The 20420-nt window shown below is 45.4% G+C and overlaps 2 protein-coding genes across 2 annotated transcripts in view; both read left to right on the top strand.

Annotated features, from left to right (window-relative positions):
- prmt3 (protein arginine methyltransferase 3) overlaps positions 1–16589 on the top strand; it is a 119085-nt gene extending 102496 nt beyond the window's left edge. The window contains exons 13-15 of the mRNA XM_079496420.1: positions 705–755; positions 1725–1812; positions 15696–16589. Of these exons, the coding sequence (XP_079352546.1) occupies positions 705–755; positions 1725–1812; positions 15696–15805 (249 nt within the window). The 3' untranslated portion in view covers positions 15806–16589. The remainder of the gene's footprint in view (positions 1–704; positions 756–1724; positions 1813–15695) is intronic.
- Positions 16590–17530: 941 nt separating this feature from the next.
- Positions 17531–20420, top strand: part of slc6a5 (solute carrier family 6 member 5) — a gene marked incomplete at both ends in the record, with an annotated part of 27390 nt that continues 24500 nt past the window's right edge. The window contains one exon of the mRNA XM_079496419.1: positions 17531–17539. Within this exon, the coding sequence (XP_079352545.1) occupies positions 17531–17539 (9 nt within the window). The remainder of the gene's footprint in view (positions 17540–20420) is intronic.

Here is a 20420-nt window from a genome sequence, read left to right as displayed (position 1 = left end):
AAAATCTAAATTTGCTGCCAAAAACAACACTGGTCTGAACGCAGATGGCGGCAGCAGTGAGTTCCTCCTCCTGCTCCCATCTGGACTCTCTCGGGCAGAGACGATGCACTCCGATCAAATGCTGATCGGAGCGATATGCGGCCGCTAGAGGCGGGATCAACGCGAGACTGGTGACGTATTGAAGCTGTGCCAATGTAAACACAACCTAACAGGACTACAACTCTAATGTAAACACAACCTAACAAGACTACAACTCTAAATAATTATGGAGATTTCAGATTTTTGTCCCGCTGCTTCCTGTTCATCGTTTCTGTTTGAGAGATACCAGATGCAGGCAGGAGGAGGGAACTTTGTGAACTCAATACTGCCACCATCTGGCGGAGTCAGGTTAAGCTGTAGTAGCCTATCTTACTAACTTACTTGTGGTGTTCTCTGTCCTCTGTCACACCATGCCCACTCACCATATATTAAACCTATATAACAATGTATAGCTTGGTGTACACAGGGTAAAAACAAGTTTAATTCGTAGTATTTACCTATATCTCTATTTCGTCTGCCTGCATATGGCTTATGCTCCGCACGTAAACCTCCCCCACGTCCCGCTTCCATCCCACTCTGTGTGTCAGCGTTCCAGTTTAGCCAAACAAGTCTGGGGGTTTTTCTGTACTGTCACACTCTAACATGCCCCTCATATTTCATTCCAGGCGATTGTCGGCTACTTTGACATTTTCTTCGACAAGGGCTGCTGCAACAAGGTAAGCAGTGGCGACGGCGAGAACAGCCAAACCGTTTAACGGAAACACAATTACGTTCACGCTTTGGCGTGTTTCTCCTTTCCCTCGGGTGTTGGTCGGCAATCGATGGGCGTCTGAGCCGAGTGCTGATGTCAGCGTTTACGCCACAGAGCTGGCCACTCAGAACAGGCAATGTCAAGCTCTCTGAGCAAAGCGTAGACATGTCTGTTAATTGCACTCGCTACCGACTCAAGCACCACCCTATGAACGTGACATGAAAATTATGCCCTATAAGGAAAATGTAGATTGTACTGTACAATACATGCATGTTGTAATGATCTGTCTACCTCATAGTCAGTGTGGAACCGCACTATATTTTGTAGGCTGTAATAACGGAACTGTAATAACAGTTTAATCGTAAACATCCATGAACAGCCATGAACATCTTTTTTTCCGATGGTGAACAAACTGTCTGGTTGGTCTTGAAATAAAAAATAGGCACATACGTTTGAATAATTGAATACCACAGATATAATGCTTTTGAGACAACTATGAAAATAAAAAAGCACCAAAATTCGCCACAACTGGGATGCTTTTTAGCAACATTTATATTTTAATTAATTACTTAATTTATTTGTATTTCTTTCAGTTTTTTTGTCTTGCAATGCCATTGGTCATGATATTTGCATATAAACACCCCCCACAGAGTCACAAATTCACACAACTTAAAATTTGCATAACACTTTTTTACTTTTTTATATCATTTCCTCTGATAAGTCCTAGTAGTACAAAATAGTAGTAAGGTTGAAATCTCTTTTTTTCAAGTAGAAATATATTCGGGCCTTACAGGGTTAACTCTGTAATGTACAGCTCATCCAAAATCCCCTTGTTATACCTTGGGACAAAAACCTTGGGACGTTTTTTTTGTTTTTTACCACTTTTTCCCAAAATGTAGTTGTTAGGCTTGACGTGTTTTGTTTTGACCGGCAGGTGATGTTCTCAACCGGGCCTCAGGTCACCAAGACGCACTGGAAGCAGACTGTCTTTCTTCTGGAGACTCCCATCCCTGTTCAGGAAGGTCAGTAATACCCAACACAACCACCCCTGTTCAGACAGGTCAGTAGAACCAAACACAACCATCCCTGTTCAGGAAGGTCAGTATACCCAACACAACCATCCCTGTTCAGACAGGTCAGTAATACCCAACACAACCATCCCTGTTCAGACAGGTCAGTATACCCAACACAACCATCCCTGTTCAGACAGGTCAGTATACCCAACACAACCATCCCTGTTCAGATAGGTCAGTATACCCAACACAACCATCCCTGTTCAGATAGGTCAGTATACTGTACCCAACACAACCATCCCTGTTCAGACAGGTCAGTGTACCCAACACAACCATCCCCTGTTCAGACAGGTCAGTAGAACCAACACAACCATTCCTGTTCAGACAGGTCAGTGTACCCAACACAACCATCCCTGTTCAGACAGGTCAGTAATACCCAACACAACCATCCCTGTTCAGACAGGTCAGTATACCCAACACAACCATCCCTGTTCAGACAGGTCAGTAATACCCAACACAACCATCCCTGTTCAGGTAGGTCAGTATACCCAACACAACCATCCCTGTTCAGACAGGTCAGTAGAACCAAACACAACCATCCCCTGTTCAGGAAGGTCAGTATACCCAACACAACCATCCCTGTTCAGACAGGTCAGTATACCCAACACAACCACCCCTGTTCAGATAGGTCAGTATACCCAACACAACCACCCCTGTTCAGATAGGTCAGTATACACAACACAACCATCCCCTGTTCAGACAGGTCAGTATACCCAACACAACCATCCCTGTTCAGACAGGTCAGTATACCCAACACAACCATCCCTGTTCAGATAGGTCAGTATACCCAACACAACCATCCCTGTTCAGATAGGTCAGTATACCCAACACAACCATCCCTGTTCAGACAGGTCAGTAGAACCCAACACAACCATCCCCTGTTCAGACAGGTCAGTAGAACCAAACACAACCATCCCCTGTTCAGACAGGTCAGTATACCCAACACAACCATCCCTGTTCAGACAGGTCAGTATACTGTACCCAACACAACCATCCCTGTTCAAACAGGTCAGTATACCCAACACAACCATCCCCTGTTCAGACAGGTCAGTATACCCAACACAACCATCCCTGTTCAGATAGGTCAGTATACTGTACCCAACACAACCATCCCTGTTCAGGTAGGTCAGTATACCAGTCAGTTACCAGTCAGTACTTGCATGAGGGACCTGGTTTAGAATGTCGGGTAGGACATGAAAATGACAGTTATAGTGCCAGACCTTGTTTTCGGCACAAATCATAAACCTAATGGTAAAAAAGCACCGGTAATCTGACACAAGCATAAATGCATGAAGAATATATATATACATACATATACACACACACACACACACACACACACACACACACACACACACACACACACACACACAAGGTTCATATGGTGAAAAATATGTATGCTTGCTAGTTGCTATACTCCCTTTGTTTTTTTTCTGTATGTTGATCTGAGCATGGCTCCACACACACACACAGTGCTCCTCAGCAGGCAATCTGTCTGCTGAGAGGTGATGTAGTCAGAACGGCTGACACCTGTTATCTGTCACCGATATAGAGAGACAGAGAAGGGATCAAAACAAATCACTGGCAGTCATCAGAGACAGCATGTAAAACTTCATCTTGATAGCGGCTCGTCTAACGGCTAACCTCTTCCTGAGTCATGACACTTTACCACCAAAGCACTTTGTAACTGACCAATGAAATTATGTATTGAGTTGTCGTATGAGGCAGGGCTGGAATATGACAACGTTTTGGTGGTTTGGTGTGAGGTGTGAACCAGGTGGGGGTCATCCTGGTGGCTAGAGGGATGCCGGTTAGTATGCTTGTCATATTAGACACAAGCCAGTGTCGATGTCCAGGCTTCTACGTCAGCTCCTGACGTCAAAGGGTTGGATTGGGGGGTCAAATCTACTAATCAAATGATTCCCGAGCGCGGCACGGCTGCAGCTCACCGCTCCTTGGCTGCGGCTCACTGCTCCAAGAGATGGGTCAAATGCGGAGAACAAATTTCACGGCGGTAACGTGTGTGACAAATCGTATGACTTTGACTTATAATCACCCCCTGTGGTGCCCAAGACGTCTGGGGACGTCTTTGGGAATTTGTCATTGAAAAAGAAAATCGTTTTTGCTTTAAAAAAAAAAAACCTGCCAAATCTGCTGGGCACTGAATAATCTATGGGCATCTGTTTTGTTAATATAATAATTGTATTCAGAAATAGTGTTAGTTGATATTTACAGTAGGCCTACATCTTTTTTTGAGTGGTGTAAACCACTCCTACAACTGGCTTTTGTGTGCAGAAAAAAATGAGCATGGTTGCTATGTTCAAAATAATTTCTGACGTAATTAAATCACACCCGGGTGAACTGGATGACCGTAGCAACCATGCTAATTTTTTCTGCACAAAAAAAGCCAGTTGTGAAATCACATCCGGGTGTGATTTAATTACGTCAGATCAGAGCTGATCAGGCTATATAATACCTTACCTTATATAATATAACGTCAGACATTACGTCAGACCACAGCTGATCATGCTATATAAAACCTTACACCACTCAGTTCACACGGGTGTGATTTTTTATATAAATAACACACTTCTCGATTAGCCGATTCATTGAAAAGGTAATCGATAGCGTAAATAAGAAGATAATCGCCCTACTTTGTAACGAGCTAACCTCTAACGAGACAACCTCTGCCTGTGATGAAACTATACGGTACAATCGTCAGTGTTAATTGAACTCACAGACTCTACAAACGTAGCACTGTCGAAAAGCGCCGGGAATCTGCGGAAGATATCGTAATGGGAATCTGTGTGGGGAGGGAGGCCAGGGGTTTAACGTGTCGGCCGACGTGGGGATGGATGGGGTGGAGGTAGCGGCTGTCCACTGCCCGGCCACGTATCAGATGGTGGAGGTAGCGGCTGGCCCGGCCACGTATCAGATGGTGGAGGTAGCGGCTGTCCACTGCCCGGCCACGTATCAGATGGTGGAGGTAGCGGCTGTCCACTGCCCGGCCACGTATCAGATGGTGGAGGTAGCGGCTGTCCACTGCCCGGCCACGTATCAGATATACGCTACTGTAATAAATGAGCTGAACCCGAGAAGAGGGAGGGGTGTTGAGCCCCCCCTTCCCCCTCACGCACCACCACCACCAGCATTCGGACGATAAGAGACGTCAGGGCGGTGACGGCACTCCGACACTATCGAAACCCACGTCACGATCCTTGGGCGAGATACGGGCAGCCGGCCGTGCTCCCAAGGCTGAGCGTATGCAGCGCTATATGCTAACAGTGTGTAAAATCACTGCAGTGTTTTGAGACGGAGACAGATTTCATTTAGCGATGCACCACAGAAGGCCCAGCATCTGCTGACAAGTTTGTCCCCTCTCATTTACTTTAGGGGGCTGTGTGTGTGTGTGTGTGTGTGTGTGTGTGTGTGTGTGTGTGTGTGTGTGTGTGTGTGTGTGTGTGTGTGTGTGTGTGTGTGTGTGTGTGTGTGTGTGCGCGTGCGCGCGAGCGAAAGAGTTTGTGTGTGTGCAAGCGTGCCTGCGTGCTTAACTCCGTCACAGTGGGTGTGTGAGTGCGTGCATAATTATTGTGAATGCACAAATACGTGCATCTTCTTGCCTGTGCAGCTCTCTCTCTCGAACACACACACTTCACCACACACTTGCGCATGCCCATTTCCCAGCAGGCCAATGGATGGAGCTTTAGTTGAGAGCTCTGTGTGTCTGGATTGGGTTGACTTCCCTCCCTCAGTAACTCCTGTGTTCTGCTGCAGAACCCACACTCAGCCTAGCATCACTCACAGGCAGCACCAGTGTTGTTTTTGGCAGGACATTTCTATTTTAGTTTTAGTCGTAGTCCCTTTTTTTCCCCTCACTGTATATGTTTCTTTTCCCTTTTTACCTCCTTTATGATGAATTCCTGTTCTGTCTATAGAAGTGTCTATTTGTACGTCTCTAAATGTTTTGATGATTTGAACATGGTGGACCCTGTTGGAAACAAGTGTAATGCTTAATTGGGTCGTCCACTCACAGTTAACAGCCTTTGTATTGAGTTTGTGCTTGAAATGTACTGTAATTCTGCAAACTGTTAATAAATTCTTCAATCAATCAATCAATCAAAATAGTTTTAACTTTGTTTTAGTCACATTTTAGTCACCCGGAATGTTTTACTGTTAGTCTAGTTTTAGTCGACTAAATATCATAAGATTTTAGTCGACTAAATCTACGGTGGATTTAGTCGACTAAGATGTATTTTGACGGGCTTTGATGCCGTCGAAATGACTGATTTTACACTTGCTGAAAATAGCCGATCTACAAGCTACAAGCTTGTAGATCTGCTGTTTTCAGCATGCAACCAAGTGTAAAATGACGTATCCTGGATCTCTTGTCCACTATAGTCCCTTCCTAACATTTTAGTCTAGTTTTTATTTGTTGACAAAATTGTCAGTATATTTAGTCTTAGTTTTAGTCATCATAGCTATTTAGTTCATGATTGTGAATGGCCATTACTGTATGGTACAAACTCCACCGCAGCCTCCTCGTGTCCTCCTGACAGCTCCACCCCACGACGGCCTGGGTAGGCAACCCGGCCAGGCGGGGATCTGCTCTCCCGAGGAGGGCACCTTTCTAGTTATTCATTTAATTTGTGTACCTGAGATTCTGGGTTATATGAAAGCTACACTGTAAGAGAGTGTAACACAAATAACACGCCACGTTGTCACAAGAAGTGTACAAAAAAAAACACCACAACAACGACAACAAGCGAAATGATCATTCATACTGAGCTATTCACCTGGGTGGCACACACCGCCCACGGAGTGGCGTCGAGCTATCCAGGTGGGCATGAGGGGCAGCAGGTGCTCTCAACTGGGTTGTTATTGGTTGAGTGTGGCATGCTGCCCATAGACATATAAAGGTAGACGCCCCTTTCGGCTCTGGAGCGTATGTGCTCAAGGGAGGGCAAAACATTCCCCAGATTCCTTGCGAAGCCTGAGCATGAGCATGGAAGCATGAGTGTGCGTCACAGAGCCATAGAGTATATATATAATAGAGACTGAACTGGCGCGAAGCTCCGCCCCCCCAGCTATTCATGTCAGTGGAAGTTGCTCAGTGGCGTTTTGAAGCACCCGGAAGACTGCCGGAAGTCCCTCCCAGGACCTCAACTTTGAGGTCCTGAGTGACGTAGGGCAACCGAGCGCTCAACGTTAAAGCCCAGCTGCACGGGGTTTCCCGGTCATGAATCCACGGGTCCGCCTGTAGTCCCTCCTCCTACCACTAGGACCCAGAGCTTCAACGTTGGAAAGTCTGCCTGCCCCCTTGCACAGAGCGCATGTACGGGTCTGATAAGTCCCGGAAAAGATGCGCTGTGATTGGCCAGTAGTCACTTGAGTGGCAGCGTGACGTAGTGTGCCGTCCGCTCTTCCCGGCGTACCAGTGCCTTCCCGTCAACACACATCGCTCCAACGAACTGCAGCAGCCAAATCTATTTGTTTCATATCTATGATGCTGCCGACTGGGTCGCATGCAACATACAATGGACAGGTGAACATTTCCTGTTGCGTGGCACTTGCTGGTGACTGGATTGTAGCCAGATGTTGGATAGGTGGTGTGTCCCAAGGCCAGGCTTCTGAAGTAATTGGCCTAAACGCGGGAAGCGAACGCAGCAATGACAACAATTAGAATAAATTACGTACTTTTTGAAGGGGTTTTTTTTTGTTCTTTTTTTTCTTTCTTTTTTCTTTAAGAGTTTTTTTAAAGATTTTTTTTAAGTTAAGTTTATTGTGTGTGTGTGTGTGTTTTGTGTGTGATACAGCTGCGCCCTCTGGTGGCGGGCGGGTGGTGTTACAGCGTGACACACACACACACAGACAGACAGACACACAGACATGTTCTGCTAGGTCTCATAGTTAGTGCTCTGTGCGTTCGCAATCTCTGCGTTCGCAATCTCTGCGTTCGCAATCACTGTGTTCGCAATAATGCTGGCCCGACTGCATGTGTTCAGTAAGACTTTTGTCATGTATTTCCTCAATTTGGGATCCGACACACGTGATGTGGCCAAGTAGTCAAGTCCACTGTACTGTAATGTTGTCTAGAGGACAAACACAATCACCCTCACAACCTTTTTTGTTTCGTTCTGTGAAATTGTCACCAAAGCATCGGAGTCAACAAATGTTTCAAAGTCACCTGAATGGTGGCAAAACTAATCAACATCCTCATGTCAACCTTCTCCACCTCCTTTAACACGTCCTTGATTGAGAAACACCTTCCACTGTATCCTACTGTAGCCAAGGTGTGCTGCACGAGTCAGTGGTTTGTTCCAATATCGAGTCTGTCCACATTGATTTATTGTCGCCGGAACAGAAGCCTCTTTGATGTGTTTGTACGAGTGCAGTAATTAACTCTGAGATGAGTAGGATTCTATGGGAGGCATCAGCGTAGGAGAGAGAGAGAGAGAGAGAGAAACACAACACAGCAGGCAACAAACAAAACATCTCTTCAAACACATTCTGAGCGGCAGCTTCATAAATTAAACACTGTGCCATTGGTCACGCTCGGAAGTGTTTGTGTAGTGCACATATAGAAGAAGGGGGCACATATAGAGAGGAGCTTTAAGGACTCCTATACCTTCGTTTGTTTTGTCTCCACTGACGGCTACTTACTCCATGATTGTTTAAGAAAGGAGGTCATGTTTTGTGCAAGAAACCCGCATGATCCTCCGGGCGGAGAGAGCATGACCGTGTACCCTGCGCTGCATGGCCACCATCCAGAACAGCACATAGAGTACATGACTGTGTACCCTGCGCTGCATGGCCACCATCCAGAACAGCACATAGAGTACATGACTGTGTACCCTGCGCTGCATGGCCACCATCCAGAACAGCACATAGAGTACATGACTGTGTACCCTGCGCTGCATGGCCACCATCCAGAACAGCACATAGAGTACATGACTGTGTACCCTGCGCTGCATGGCCACCATCCAGAACAGCACATAGAGTACATGACTGTGTACCCTGCGCTGCATGGCCACCATCCAGAACAGCCCATAGAGTACATGACCGTGTACCCTGCGCTGCATGGCCACCATCCAGAACAGCACATAGAGTACATGACCGTGTACCCTGCGCTGCATGGCCACCATCCAGAACAGCACATAGAGTACATGACTGTGTACCCTGCGCTGCATGGCCACCATCCAGAACAGCACATAGAGTACATGACTGTGTACCCTGCGCTGCATGGCCACCATCCAGAACAGCACATAGAGTACATGACTGTGTACCCTGCGCTGCATGGCCACCATCCAGAACAGCACATAGAGTACATGACCGTGTACCCTGCGCTGCATGGCCACCATCCAGAACAGCCCATAGAGTACATGGGCGTACAGGTATTCCAGGGATTCCATTGATCTTGTGTTTCCTGCTCCACTCACAGCTGTCTTTTCTATCTCTCTCTCCCTGAATCGTGCTGTATACTGTAAGTCTTCCTCTCAGTCTCTTGCAGCTTATTTTCAGTCGGTATACTGATCTCCCCCCCCCCCTCCCCTCCCCACCAGTTCTTATCTACATTCACTCACTTTTAGCCTCCCATACCTCTGTCTTTCGATCTCAGAAGGTCCTTGAAGTGTCGAGAACGATGGGGCGATGTGGAGTCCCAGAGGCTGAGGCTGAAATGTGCTATAGGCTGTAATTCAACCCACTGAGCTGGCTTTGTGTCTGCAGGCAGGTGCTCAGAATATACAGTCCCATCAACCCTCCCTTCACAGAGGAAGAACTGAGGCACACAGAGTGAGGGGGGGGGGGGGGGGGGGGGAGATGGTCGGAGGTAAACTGTAAACCCCCCACTCCCCCATTTTCCGGGTACGGTCAGATTCCGGATTTCAACAGAGCTGCTTTTTCTTCATCGCTCTCAAGAGTTTAAATTAGTGCTCTGGATCAGTTTAAATTAGTACTTTATTTACGGTGCGGGATTACCGTCGACCATATTAATGACCCCTTTACTCACTGTTGGTTGCTTGTGACTTTGGTCTTTGGTAAATCAGAATGTAAGCAGACGCCACCGTTTCTCTGGGTGTGTTAGGGTATACCGCTTGCTCTTTGGTTGTTACTGAGAACAGAGAAGGGCCTCCGTAGGAATCGCAAGGCATCCATTTCAGCCTATAGGAATAGAAACGCAGACCATCTACAGGCATGACCAATTATTGACAACAAGTTAAATTACTCAGACGTAACAAGCTGTCTATCACTAGTGTAATTTCGCTGACAAAGCAGGCGAGCAGTGATAATGGGCTGAGATTGGGTGTTTTCTCTGGGACTGTAGGTGGCTAATGACAGTGGCATGTTGATGAACGACGTCGTAGTGAAAGACCAGCTCCCCGTTCCCCTATACTCATTTCCACACATGGTTAGCTCTTCGTTCCTGCTCCCTGATTGGCCGGTTTATACTTCCCCTACCATGGGGGAGGGGGTGTGTGAACTGACTGTCTGCAATGGTCCTGCTGTAGTGGTGGCATTAAACCTAGCCTTAGACCAGCTTGGCTATTTGAAATCAAAATGTGTTTCTTTGAATTTGTTTCGTTTTTTGAGCGGTGCTCCAACTATAACAGCTATGTGTGTCTGTCCGTCCATCCCTATGTATATATGTCCGTCCGTTTGAGTATGGCAGTACCGCTGGGTGACCTGGGGTGGCACTGTTGGTCGGTGTGGCCGTGTGAACCTCCTAATTGGGACACACGCACACACACACACAGTAACTATAACAAGTGTAGTTGCACGGCTCAGTTCAGACAGGTCTGATTTTTACTTTACCTGCTAGCATTCCTACTTTCTAGTTACTGTAGAATGCCACTTGTTAGCTGTTATTAGCATACAGCTTATTTAATCCTCCTGCGTGAATAGATGGGAAGTAGTTCTCAACATGGTCTGTGCATTTATTTTCTGTTAAAGGTGGCAGGTTGACTCTCCATCTGGTTCAACTGTTTGTTTTGTTGGAGCAAAAGTCTTTGATCTCTTACTCATTCATTGCTTTTGGAGGGATTGTTTCAAAAGGCTATTATCGGTCAAGCATGTGCTCCTTTGGCCTTGTCCAGCCTTGTCCAGCCTTTTTCCAAGTTTGATTCTGAGGGCAGTCCACCCCCCTGGCTCCCTTCACTGCCCTCAGCTCCAGACTGAGAGTCACTAGGGGGAGTCGTAGTGTAGTCAGCTGTGAACTTGCTGTGGAGTTCAGGAGAAAGCAGAGTATAGTTTCTAATCCCTCTCACCCTTTTCTATGAAAGGAAAGAAGTGTTGTTACAGTAAATTGGACTGTGAAGTGCCATGGACAGAAATAGAACCCCAACTGAGCATTGAAGTCCCTTTGCCCATTTCCCCTGGTGTGGTTCAAATACAATCCGTAGAAAACGGTTTCTGTTCAATAAATGTACAATTTCCTCCTTTGTTTTGTTTTTTTAGTCCACTAACTCCTGGGTGCTTATGTGTTTATTCCTAATAACAACAACAACAATCTGTCTTGAGAGATTACCTCAATGACACACATGTGTGGGGGACTGAGAAGTGCTCACTTTGTATCCCTTAACGTCCCTCAATGTCTTCCTCGTTGACTAATGCATGTTTTTAAAGCTCTGATTGGCATTCGGCGTGTGACATCAAACCCTGTCCGAGTTGCATGGCCTGGATCAAACTTGGACCCAGCAAGGGCAATGTCTAAAGACCATATTATTTATTTGTAAAGCACTATTTTCATGTTTTCACTGTATTTTCTCAGTTGAGCTTCAAAAAGAAAATGTTGAGCCTCCTTTTAGAGTTCAAATAACACTGCAGAGTGTGTGTTGACGTGCAGTATGTGCTGCCTACTGATGCATTACCCACCTTGGCCTGTGAGTGAAAAGGACGCTGCAGCATCTGCGCCAAACCTTGTGAGGAATCTCTCTCCATTGAATCCCTGCCTGCCAACCTCCCTTATATAGAGCCTCCCGTTACCTGCCTGGCTATAATTAACCCATTTTGGGCGGGAACCCCTTTTGGTGTTTTAAAGCATTCTGTTCTACTTTAGCTATTGAAAAATAGCAGATCTACAAGCTCATAGCGCGCCACGCTACGAGCTTATAGGTCTGCTATTTTTGAAAAGTCGTGAAAATGTGGTGCAAATCTTTGAATATATATTTCAGAGCGAATATTTTTAACTAAAATATTGGCTTCTGGGGGGTCCCTGGAACTACATATTTTGAGATGGGGGTCCGCGGCCCAATAGAGATCATTCTGGGGGTCCTTGACATGAAAAAGGTTGAGCCCCACTGACACAAAAACATGTGTTTTTCAGAAAAATGTTAGGATTTAGAAGCCTTTTTTTTTATCGACTTCAGTCCAAAATGGGTTAAAAGCTACCCTGCCCTGGCTGGCTGTGAGGGTTAATTTTCTAGATATCCCGCTCTCTCTGTGTTGTCCCGGCTCACTGCGTTGTCCCGGCTCACTGCTTTACAGCACAGCCTGTAGAGACACATGGCTGGTGGAGCCTTTAGCACAGGAATGAGCTTTGGCTTCCATGAGCAGCCCTGGTCGGCAGCCTATAACACATGGAACCCACCCTGAGCAGCCCTGGTCGGCAGCCTATAACACATGGAACCCATCATGAGCAGCCCTGGTCGGCAGCCTATAACACATGGAACCCATCATGAGCAGCCCTGGTCGGCAGCCTATAACACATGGAACCCACCTTCCATGAGCAGCCCTGGTCGGCAGCCTATAACACATGGAACCCACCATGAGCAGCCCTGGTCGGCAGCCTATAACACATGGAACCCACCTTCCATGAGCAGCCCTGGTCGGCAGCCTATAACACATGGAACCCACCCTGAGCAGCCCTGGTCGGCAGCCTATAACACATGGAACCCACCATGAGCAGCCCTGGTCGGCAGCCTATAACACATGGAACCCACCTTCCATGAGCAGCCCTGGTCGGCAGCCTATAACACATGGAACCCACCATGAGCAGCCCTGGTCGGCAGCCTATAACACATGGAACCCACCTTCCATGAGCAGCCCTGGTCGGCAGCCTATAACACATGGAACCCACCTTCCATGAGCAGCCCTGGTCGGCAGCCTATAACACATGGAACCCACCTTCCATGAGCAGCCCTGGTCGGCAGCCCATAACACATGGAACCCACCTTCCATGAGCAGCCCTGGTCGGCAGCCTATAACACATGGATGGTGGAGCCTTTAGCACAGGAATGAGCTTTGGCTTCCATGAGCAGCCCTGGTCGGCAGCCTATAACACATGGAACCCACCATGAGCAGCCCTGGTCGGCAGCCTATAACACATGGAACCCACCATGAGCAGCCCTGGTCGGCAGCCTATAACACATGGAACCCACCCTGGTCGGCAGCCTATAACACATGGAACCCACCTGGCGTGCAAGCATATAAACGCATGGATGGATGCTGCTTTTCTTCCACTCCATGTTAATGAATGCAGCCGTTCTCACTGTCAGTGCACGGACCCTCCGCTCGCGCTCGTGAAGGTTTTTTTTTTTTAATTTTTTTGGTGGGGTTCGGTGCGTAACGACTACATCACTGGAATTACACATTTTACACTGCTGGTTCATTGGTTACACTCAAACACAGGCTTTTGCGATGCACATACAGTATGCTGCTCACGCCTCACGTCCATGCGTCCATGCGTCAGTAGCAGCAGCAGTAGTAGTTTGGCTTCTCTGTGACGGAGTGACAGCCCCGGAGTGCAGCGCCGGTGGCATGCACAGTCCCGGAGACTTCCGTCGGCATGGTAACGGACAAGAAGTGACAGGCAGCGATGGCGGACGCGTCGCTGATCGTGGGGGTGCAGGAGCTGTGCCACCGTCAGCATTTTGTCAGCCCGTCCCCCCCACCCCCCCTCCCCCCCGTCCTCTGATAACCTACAGCAGCAGCAGAGGAACGCACGGTGGAGGGGAGGGGAGGGGAGAGGAGGAGGGGTGGGTGGGTGAGTGGGAGGTGTCAGAGAGAGAAGGCTTGTTTGCCGATTGGGTAAACATTAATTTACCCCCCAGTCAAACGTGAAGTTAATCAAAGTGATTATGCATCGTAATCATCAACATCTCCACCCAGCCTCCAGTACGCTGGTGATCAGCGTATATAATCATACCGTGAACAGAACACGCTACCATTTTCCCACAGCGCATCTGGACGGGTTGGTGTGTATATCCCCGGCTTACATGCAGTACGTGTCGTTCACGCACGCACACACACACACACACACACACACACAGAAAGGGCCCTATACAAGGGTACGAGTGTGCGGCGGTGGGCACGTATACATACATGCAGTCTTGTGCTTTAAGTCATTCTGGGCGGGAACCCCTTTTGGTGTTTTAAGCATTGTGTTATACTTTAGATATTGAAAAATAGCAGATCTACAAGCTTGTAGATATGCTATTTTTGAAAAATCACGAACGTTTTAACCTCAAATCTTTGCTTCTGGGGGGTCCCTGGAACAACATATTTTCTGATGGGGGTCGGCGGCCAATTACATATATTTTTGGGGGTCCTTGAGATGAAAATGTTTGAGAACCACCGACAGAAACATGGGTTTTTCTGAAAACTGTCAGGAATTATAAGACGTTTTGTAGAATCGTCCTCAGGTCTAAAAACACACAACACACATTCTGGGCGGGAACCCCTTTTGGTGTTTTAACTAAGCATTATGTTATACTTTAGCTATTGAAAAATAGCAGATCTACAAGCTCATGGCGCGCCACGAGTGGCGCGCTACGAGCTTGTAGGTCTGCTATTTTTGAAAAATCGTAAAAATGCGGCACAAATCTTTGAATATTCTTTCAGAGCGAACGTTTTTTTTTATTTTGACGTCGGGCGTAAATGGGTTAAAACACGTTGCCTCTCCAGTCTCTCCTCACATGTCATCATTTCTGCTCCACAACGTCTCGGCTCACTCTGCCACAGGCTGTGCACCGACCGCTGCAAAAGCATGAGCTCAGCACGGCCATATTGCTGTGGGAAACAGGAAGGAGATCATTATATAAGCAATTCCTTTTTTTTCCCCTGGAAGTATAGTTTTGTCCCCAATGTGCCCTCCATTCTGAGTCTACGGGTTTTCTGTTTTGTGATTATTCTTTTTAACCCATTTTATGTTATGCTTTAGCTATTGAAAAATAGCAGATCTACAAGCTCGTAGCGCGCCACCGAGTGGCGCGCTACGAGCTTGTAGGTCTGCTATTTTTGAAAAATCGAAGAACGACTGACATAGAAACATAGCTTTCTCACAAAACTGGATGTAGAAGACATTTTTAGAATCTGATCTCAGGTCAAAATGGTCAAAATGTAACTGAATGTTAAAAAGAAAATGCCAAAGTAAAAAGAAACTGCAGCTGCTGAGTTATTCGTTGTTTATCTGAGATTCTTTGGACATGGTAACGACATGGCAATTCTGTTGAACTGTTAAGCAAGAACAAATTGAATCAATAAATAATAATGTTTAAGTATAGGGTTGTCATTTGCAGAAATGTCCTCCTGAGAACACATGTGAACACACGCACAGATCCTCACTTACTATACAGTGAAGCAGTTTGTGCTATTATACAGACACGCATCACATACATGTGATTATATTCATCGGAGCATCCTTGAGGAAGTTGCTGGATATCATAAATCTTTTCTTTTTAACTTGATTCATGTGTCAGTTGGTGAGGGCTGCAATTTACGGTAATGCATTCATAAAAACCTTTCCACCCTGCATGGGACATACGGTGCATTGTGTAACTGGATTGAATGCTGTTTTAATTGTAATATATTAATTTGACTTTCTCCTTCACCTGTAGGTGACGAGCTTCGGGGGAAAATCTCGGTGCGTAAGAACAAGAAAGATCCTCGCGCCCTACTCGTGACCTTTGACCTGAAGGACAGAAAGCAGACTTATAGCCTGCAGTGACATTGCCTGTCACATGGCTGCTGATGACCAATCACCTTTCTTTATGAACTGGAAGAAGCATGGTCGGTATAGTGTGGTTCTTCCCATTGGGGGGAAAATAAGTCGGCCTTAACCCATTTTGGGCGGGAACCCCTTTTGGCGTTTCAAGCATTGTTATACTTTAGCTATTGAAAAATAGCAAATCTACAAGCTCATAGCGCGTCACCGAGTGCCGCGCTAAGAGCTTGTAGGTCTGCTATTTTTGAAAAATCGTGAAAATACGGCACAAATCTTTGAATATATATTCTTTCAGAGCGAACGTTTTTAACTCAAATCTTCGCTTCTGAGGGGTTCCTGGAACAACGTATTTTCAGATGGGTGTCGGTGGCCAATTACAGATCATTTTTGGGGTTCTTGACATGAAATATTGAGCACCACTGATACAGAAACATCTTTCAGAAAACTGTCAGAATTTAGAAGACATTTTTAAAATGTCGACGTCGGGCCTAAATGGGTTAAATCAGTTATGACGGCTGAACAAGACGGCTGTACATCCAAGTAGGAAATGCATGGGGGCAGAAACCAGAGGACGTCCTAGTGGCTGCATGGTGTAATGAAACACTCTTTTTTTAGTGTGACGTGTTTTCATCCTGACCAATTCATGTACTTCCAGGACGTGTGACACTGATAAACGGTGTCGCTAATCACTCTGATTCTTGACATCATGTAATGATTTGCATCACTTTGTAGGTTTGTGTCGTAATAAAGAATCTCTTGTTATGCCAAATGATTTTGTTTGTGATTTTGTATTCCCCTTTTTCTGTGTACCAAATTGTAAAAATATTTTTTGTTAAGATATGATATAAATGACATCTATAGGCTGCATATTGAGTGATAAGTAGATAATAAACTGTCTGTAATTTTCCTGCAATGCTCATTGTTAAAGAGGGAGTGCCACAATTTTTGTATTTTTCCAGTTTTTTATGTGTCTATGAGGTGACAGTATACTTCATTAGACACCCTGGAGTCGTTTTTATGTGCAATGGTGTATTAACTTTGTATTTAGGGTTTCTTCCTGGAGGCTGAACCCTTGACAGTCAAACGTGCCAATGAAAAAAACAGTAATATAGTGACATCACATTATCAGCCCCTCCCCTAACCCCTCCCCCTTTATCATACAACTACAGCTGTGGGTGCGGCTTCATTTCAGGTGGATCACCACCCATCACCACCCACCAGGCAAACCAGGCACACTTAATGAAAATGTGATGATGTCAGCACAATTGGGCAAGTTGCTATGGCCAAATTTAGCCCAATGAGTGTTTTTATGCAAAACTAATGGATTCAGCATCACATGCTACTTAAAGCATAAGGACATTTAGAAAATATTGCCTTATAATAGGATGTCAATGGTGGCCATACTGTACAGGCTATTTTCAACACTTTCCCCTCAGACAATTACAGGCAACTTTTTTTCTGTTATTCAGGATATATTGAAGATACAAAATCAGCTGAGTTCGTTTTTTTTGCAATTAGTTAGAGGTTGATCTTGTATTTTCCATAGATTTCCTGTACTACAACTAAAACCTCTTTGCACCCTGCTTACAATTAAATTATATTTTCCCACAGAAGATGAATCCTAAACTTGGAGAGAAGGGAATGGGAATAATGTCTCGTTTGTGATTGAATGTCTGCATTGTTGCAGCTGGTTACTTAATGATCTGATCTCCTATATATAGTCTAATAATGGTATGGGTACGTATTTATAGACAATTAGACATGTCATATAATTATATATATATAATTATATGTATAATATATATAATTTTCTATTACATTGACTATAAATTGGAAACCTATTTTCTTAAAAGCAATGGTTCCAATTCTGCAGTTTCTGCACAGAAATGCGAAATGTTGCAATTACTTTTGCCAATTTCCTAGTCCAAACTTAACCTCAAAATGATCATTTCCAGCACTATAGGTGACTATATAGGTCAGCCAAATTGAACCTGCATATTTACTGTGTAGTTTCTGGACATTGTGATGCTATTGATTATATAGTTTAGCCAATGGTGTAACAAATATTCAGTCTAGCCCACCTTTGACTATCAGATAGCCATAATGCTCTATATAGCTTTGAAACAATATGGAGGTTCCTTTAAAATCATAGTTTCTGATCTTGACAAGCATACATAGTGTAATTTCCTAAAATCCAACTGATAAAGTAGGCCTATATTCACCCTCGGATCCATAGAAGTCAGTCTATAGAAAATATGTGTAAACCTGCAATGACTGGCTATCTGATATATTGTTTATTTTAAACAAACCGGTCTACATTTTATTTTTTATTTTTGTATCGTTTTGATTTTCTATTATTAGGCTACTTTTCGTTAATAAAAGCCATGGCGTGAACAACCTACTCACCTTCTGTATAGCATACACTAATAAAGATTTTTTTGCAACCCAATAATAATAATTTGCTATAATGATAAAATGATAGACAGTTTTATTTATCCTAATCAAGCCACAGCCGTCTCTATCTTGCAGGCCTATACATATAAGCGCAGTCCAGGTGCGGAACCCGGTATATTATGGGTGTAATAACGCGACATCTGGGCCCCTGGTTGACCTCGTGCAGCTGAATCACTGCTTTCCAAGCATGGGATCTTATCACAGCCCGAGCAGGAGAGGTCAATTAATTATATGGCCTCGTCATTAACGAGCATGTGATCATCACATGGCCTATTATCTCGGGTCAAGGAGGCTCGCCAGACTGAACCGGGTCTGAGTGAGTGAGTGGGCTTCGCCGTCAAACAGAACATCCCAGAGTGAATTAGACCCGGTCAAATTCAATTTAAATCATTTGACATTCTGTAGTGATAAGCTAAACTGAGATGCCATTATGCCAAACGGACTGTGTAGTGTGAGTAAGTAGTGTGTGCTTCTTCAAGATATGTGAATGAAATCCGTAAAAAAAAAATTAGAAATCGAAGACCATCCATTATATACAATATTAATATATGTTCGCCTATAAAGCCATATTTGGCCAACTATTTTGTTCCTTCTTGGTCTCACACTATAGTGCCGTGTTTTCCTCCTCTCTGCTGCGAGGAGGAGGAATGTGTTCCGGCGGACAAGAAGGGAAGAGGAGCAGAAATCAATTACAATTATTCTCTGTTGACAATGTAATTAAACCCAAAGCGGCCGAGCTAATACACCCGCATGAGGACCGTTATCTGGAACGGGCGGAGATTTACAAGCTGCGGGCGGAGCGCACCGTGCATACGAAGTGATGCGGGCCCCGTGCACTCAGCCTGTGGAACCTGTGCGTGTACACACACACACACACACACACACACACACACAATTGAATACAGGAATGGCGAGTCACTGCGTGCAGGATATAGCCAGGCCTATAGGCCTGTGGTATATATGGTTGGTATATCTATATATTATTTATGTCCCAACGCTTTCTCATATAGGATAAGAGACAGCAGACCAGTTCCTCACCGCCCATGTGTTTAAAAAAAAAAGAAGAAGTCTCCTCCACCTACTCGCGTATAAGACTTTGAACAAATGAGTAGCCTCGCCCAGACCTCGCCTACCCCTTTGTTTTACCTTGATCAATGCGCCTATGGGACGGGTGATGGTGACGCACGAGGCGAGGGATGCACGCACTGTATAGACTATAGAGCCTTGGGCATGTGTGCGTACATTCATTATTTCCACTACAAGCTATATATAGCCCATAGGCCATTTTTAGAAACTTTTTTAACAGTTCAACTTTCTGCAGACTTACAAAGGCATGCAGTTATAATGGGGATACTAGCGTTCGTTTTTATAAGGCAAGGGCCTATATTAAAAACAAACCGAACTATTTTAGAATTAAATTGACACTCGGGAATTTTGACATATATTTTTTAAGAGGATTTACTTCATTGCATGTCAACGGAGACAGACTCCCATCGCTGTCTCCTGTCCTATAAAGTCGAAGTCGATGTCCTGAACCTTGTCAAAATATCCTGGGGGTCGAGTGCAGACTATACATGTGCAGTGTACAGTCCATCTGTACACAAAGGAGATTCAGCAAATCATAATATTGTAATATGTATTTTTATGGCTTCATGTACCACTGAACCCAACAACCACATTCCACTCTCAAAGGCCATATCTAGGCTACATAGCCATGATTTCTGTGAACCTCGGGTGCTGCATAACAGCACCCCCCTGCCCCCCCACCCCCTTAAAATATGCCTGGAAATCCTTGCCAAAAACGCTGCTTGCTTTGCATGTGTATCCCTACACACACACCCCTGGAGATGGTTGTGGTTGTATTGGTCACGCGTGAAAGAGTCACAGTCCTGTATACTACGCACGCACATGGCTTGTGCGTGGCACTAACGCACGCACACGCCCTCGTCGTCGTCGCGCGTCTTCGCCCGGCGCGGTGTCCCTTTAAAAATCAGAATCCCAAGACCCCAATGATTTATCAAACTCCTATTATCAAGAAAATGTCAAGCGAAGGGCACCTTGCGCTGCACTGACGCAAAGCCCCAATCTTCTTTCTCACGGAGAGCTATAGAAGCTTTGCACTTGGCGGGAGTAGAACCCAGTCTACTTCCAGTCGTCCTCTCCT

The sequence above is a fragment of the Electrona antarctica genome (genome assembly GCF_951216825.1).
Source record: "Electrona antarctica genome assembly, chromosome: 3".
Classification (NCBI taxonomy): Eukaryota; Metazoa; Chordata; class Actinopteri; order Myctophiformes; family Myctophidae; genus Electrona; species Electrona antarctica.
Note: the sequence above shows the minus strand (reverse complement) of the source record. Positions and strands in the feature narration are given on the sequence as shown.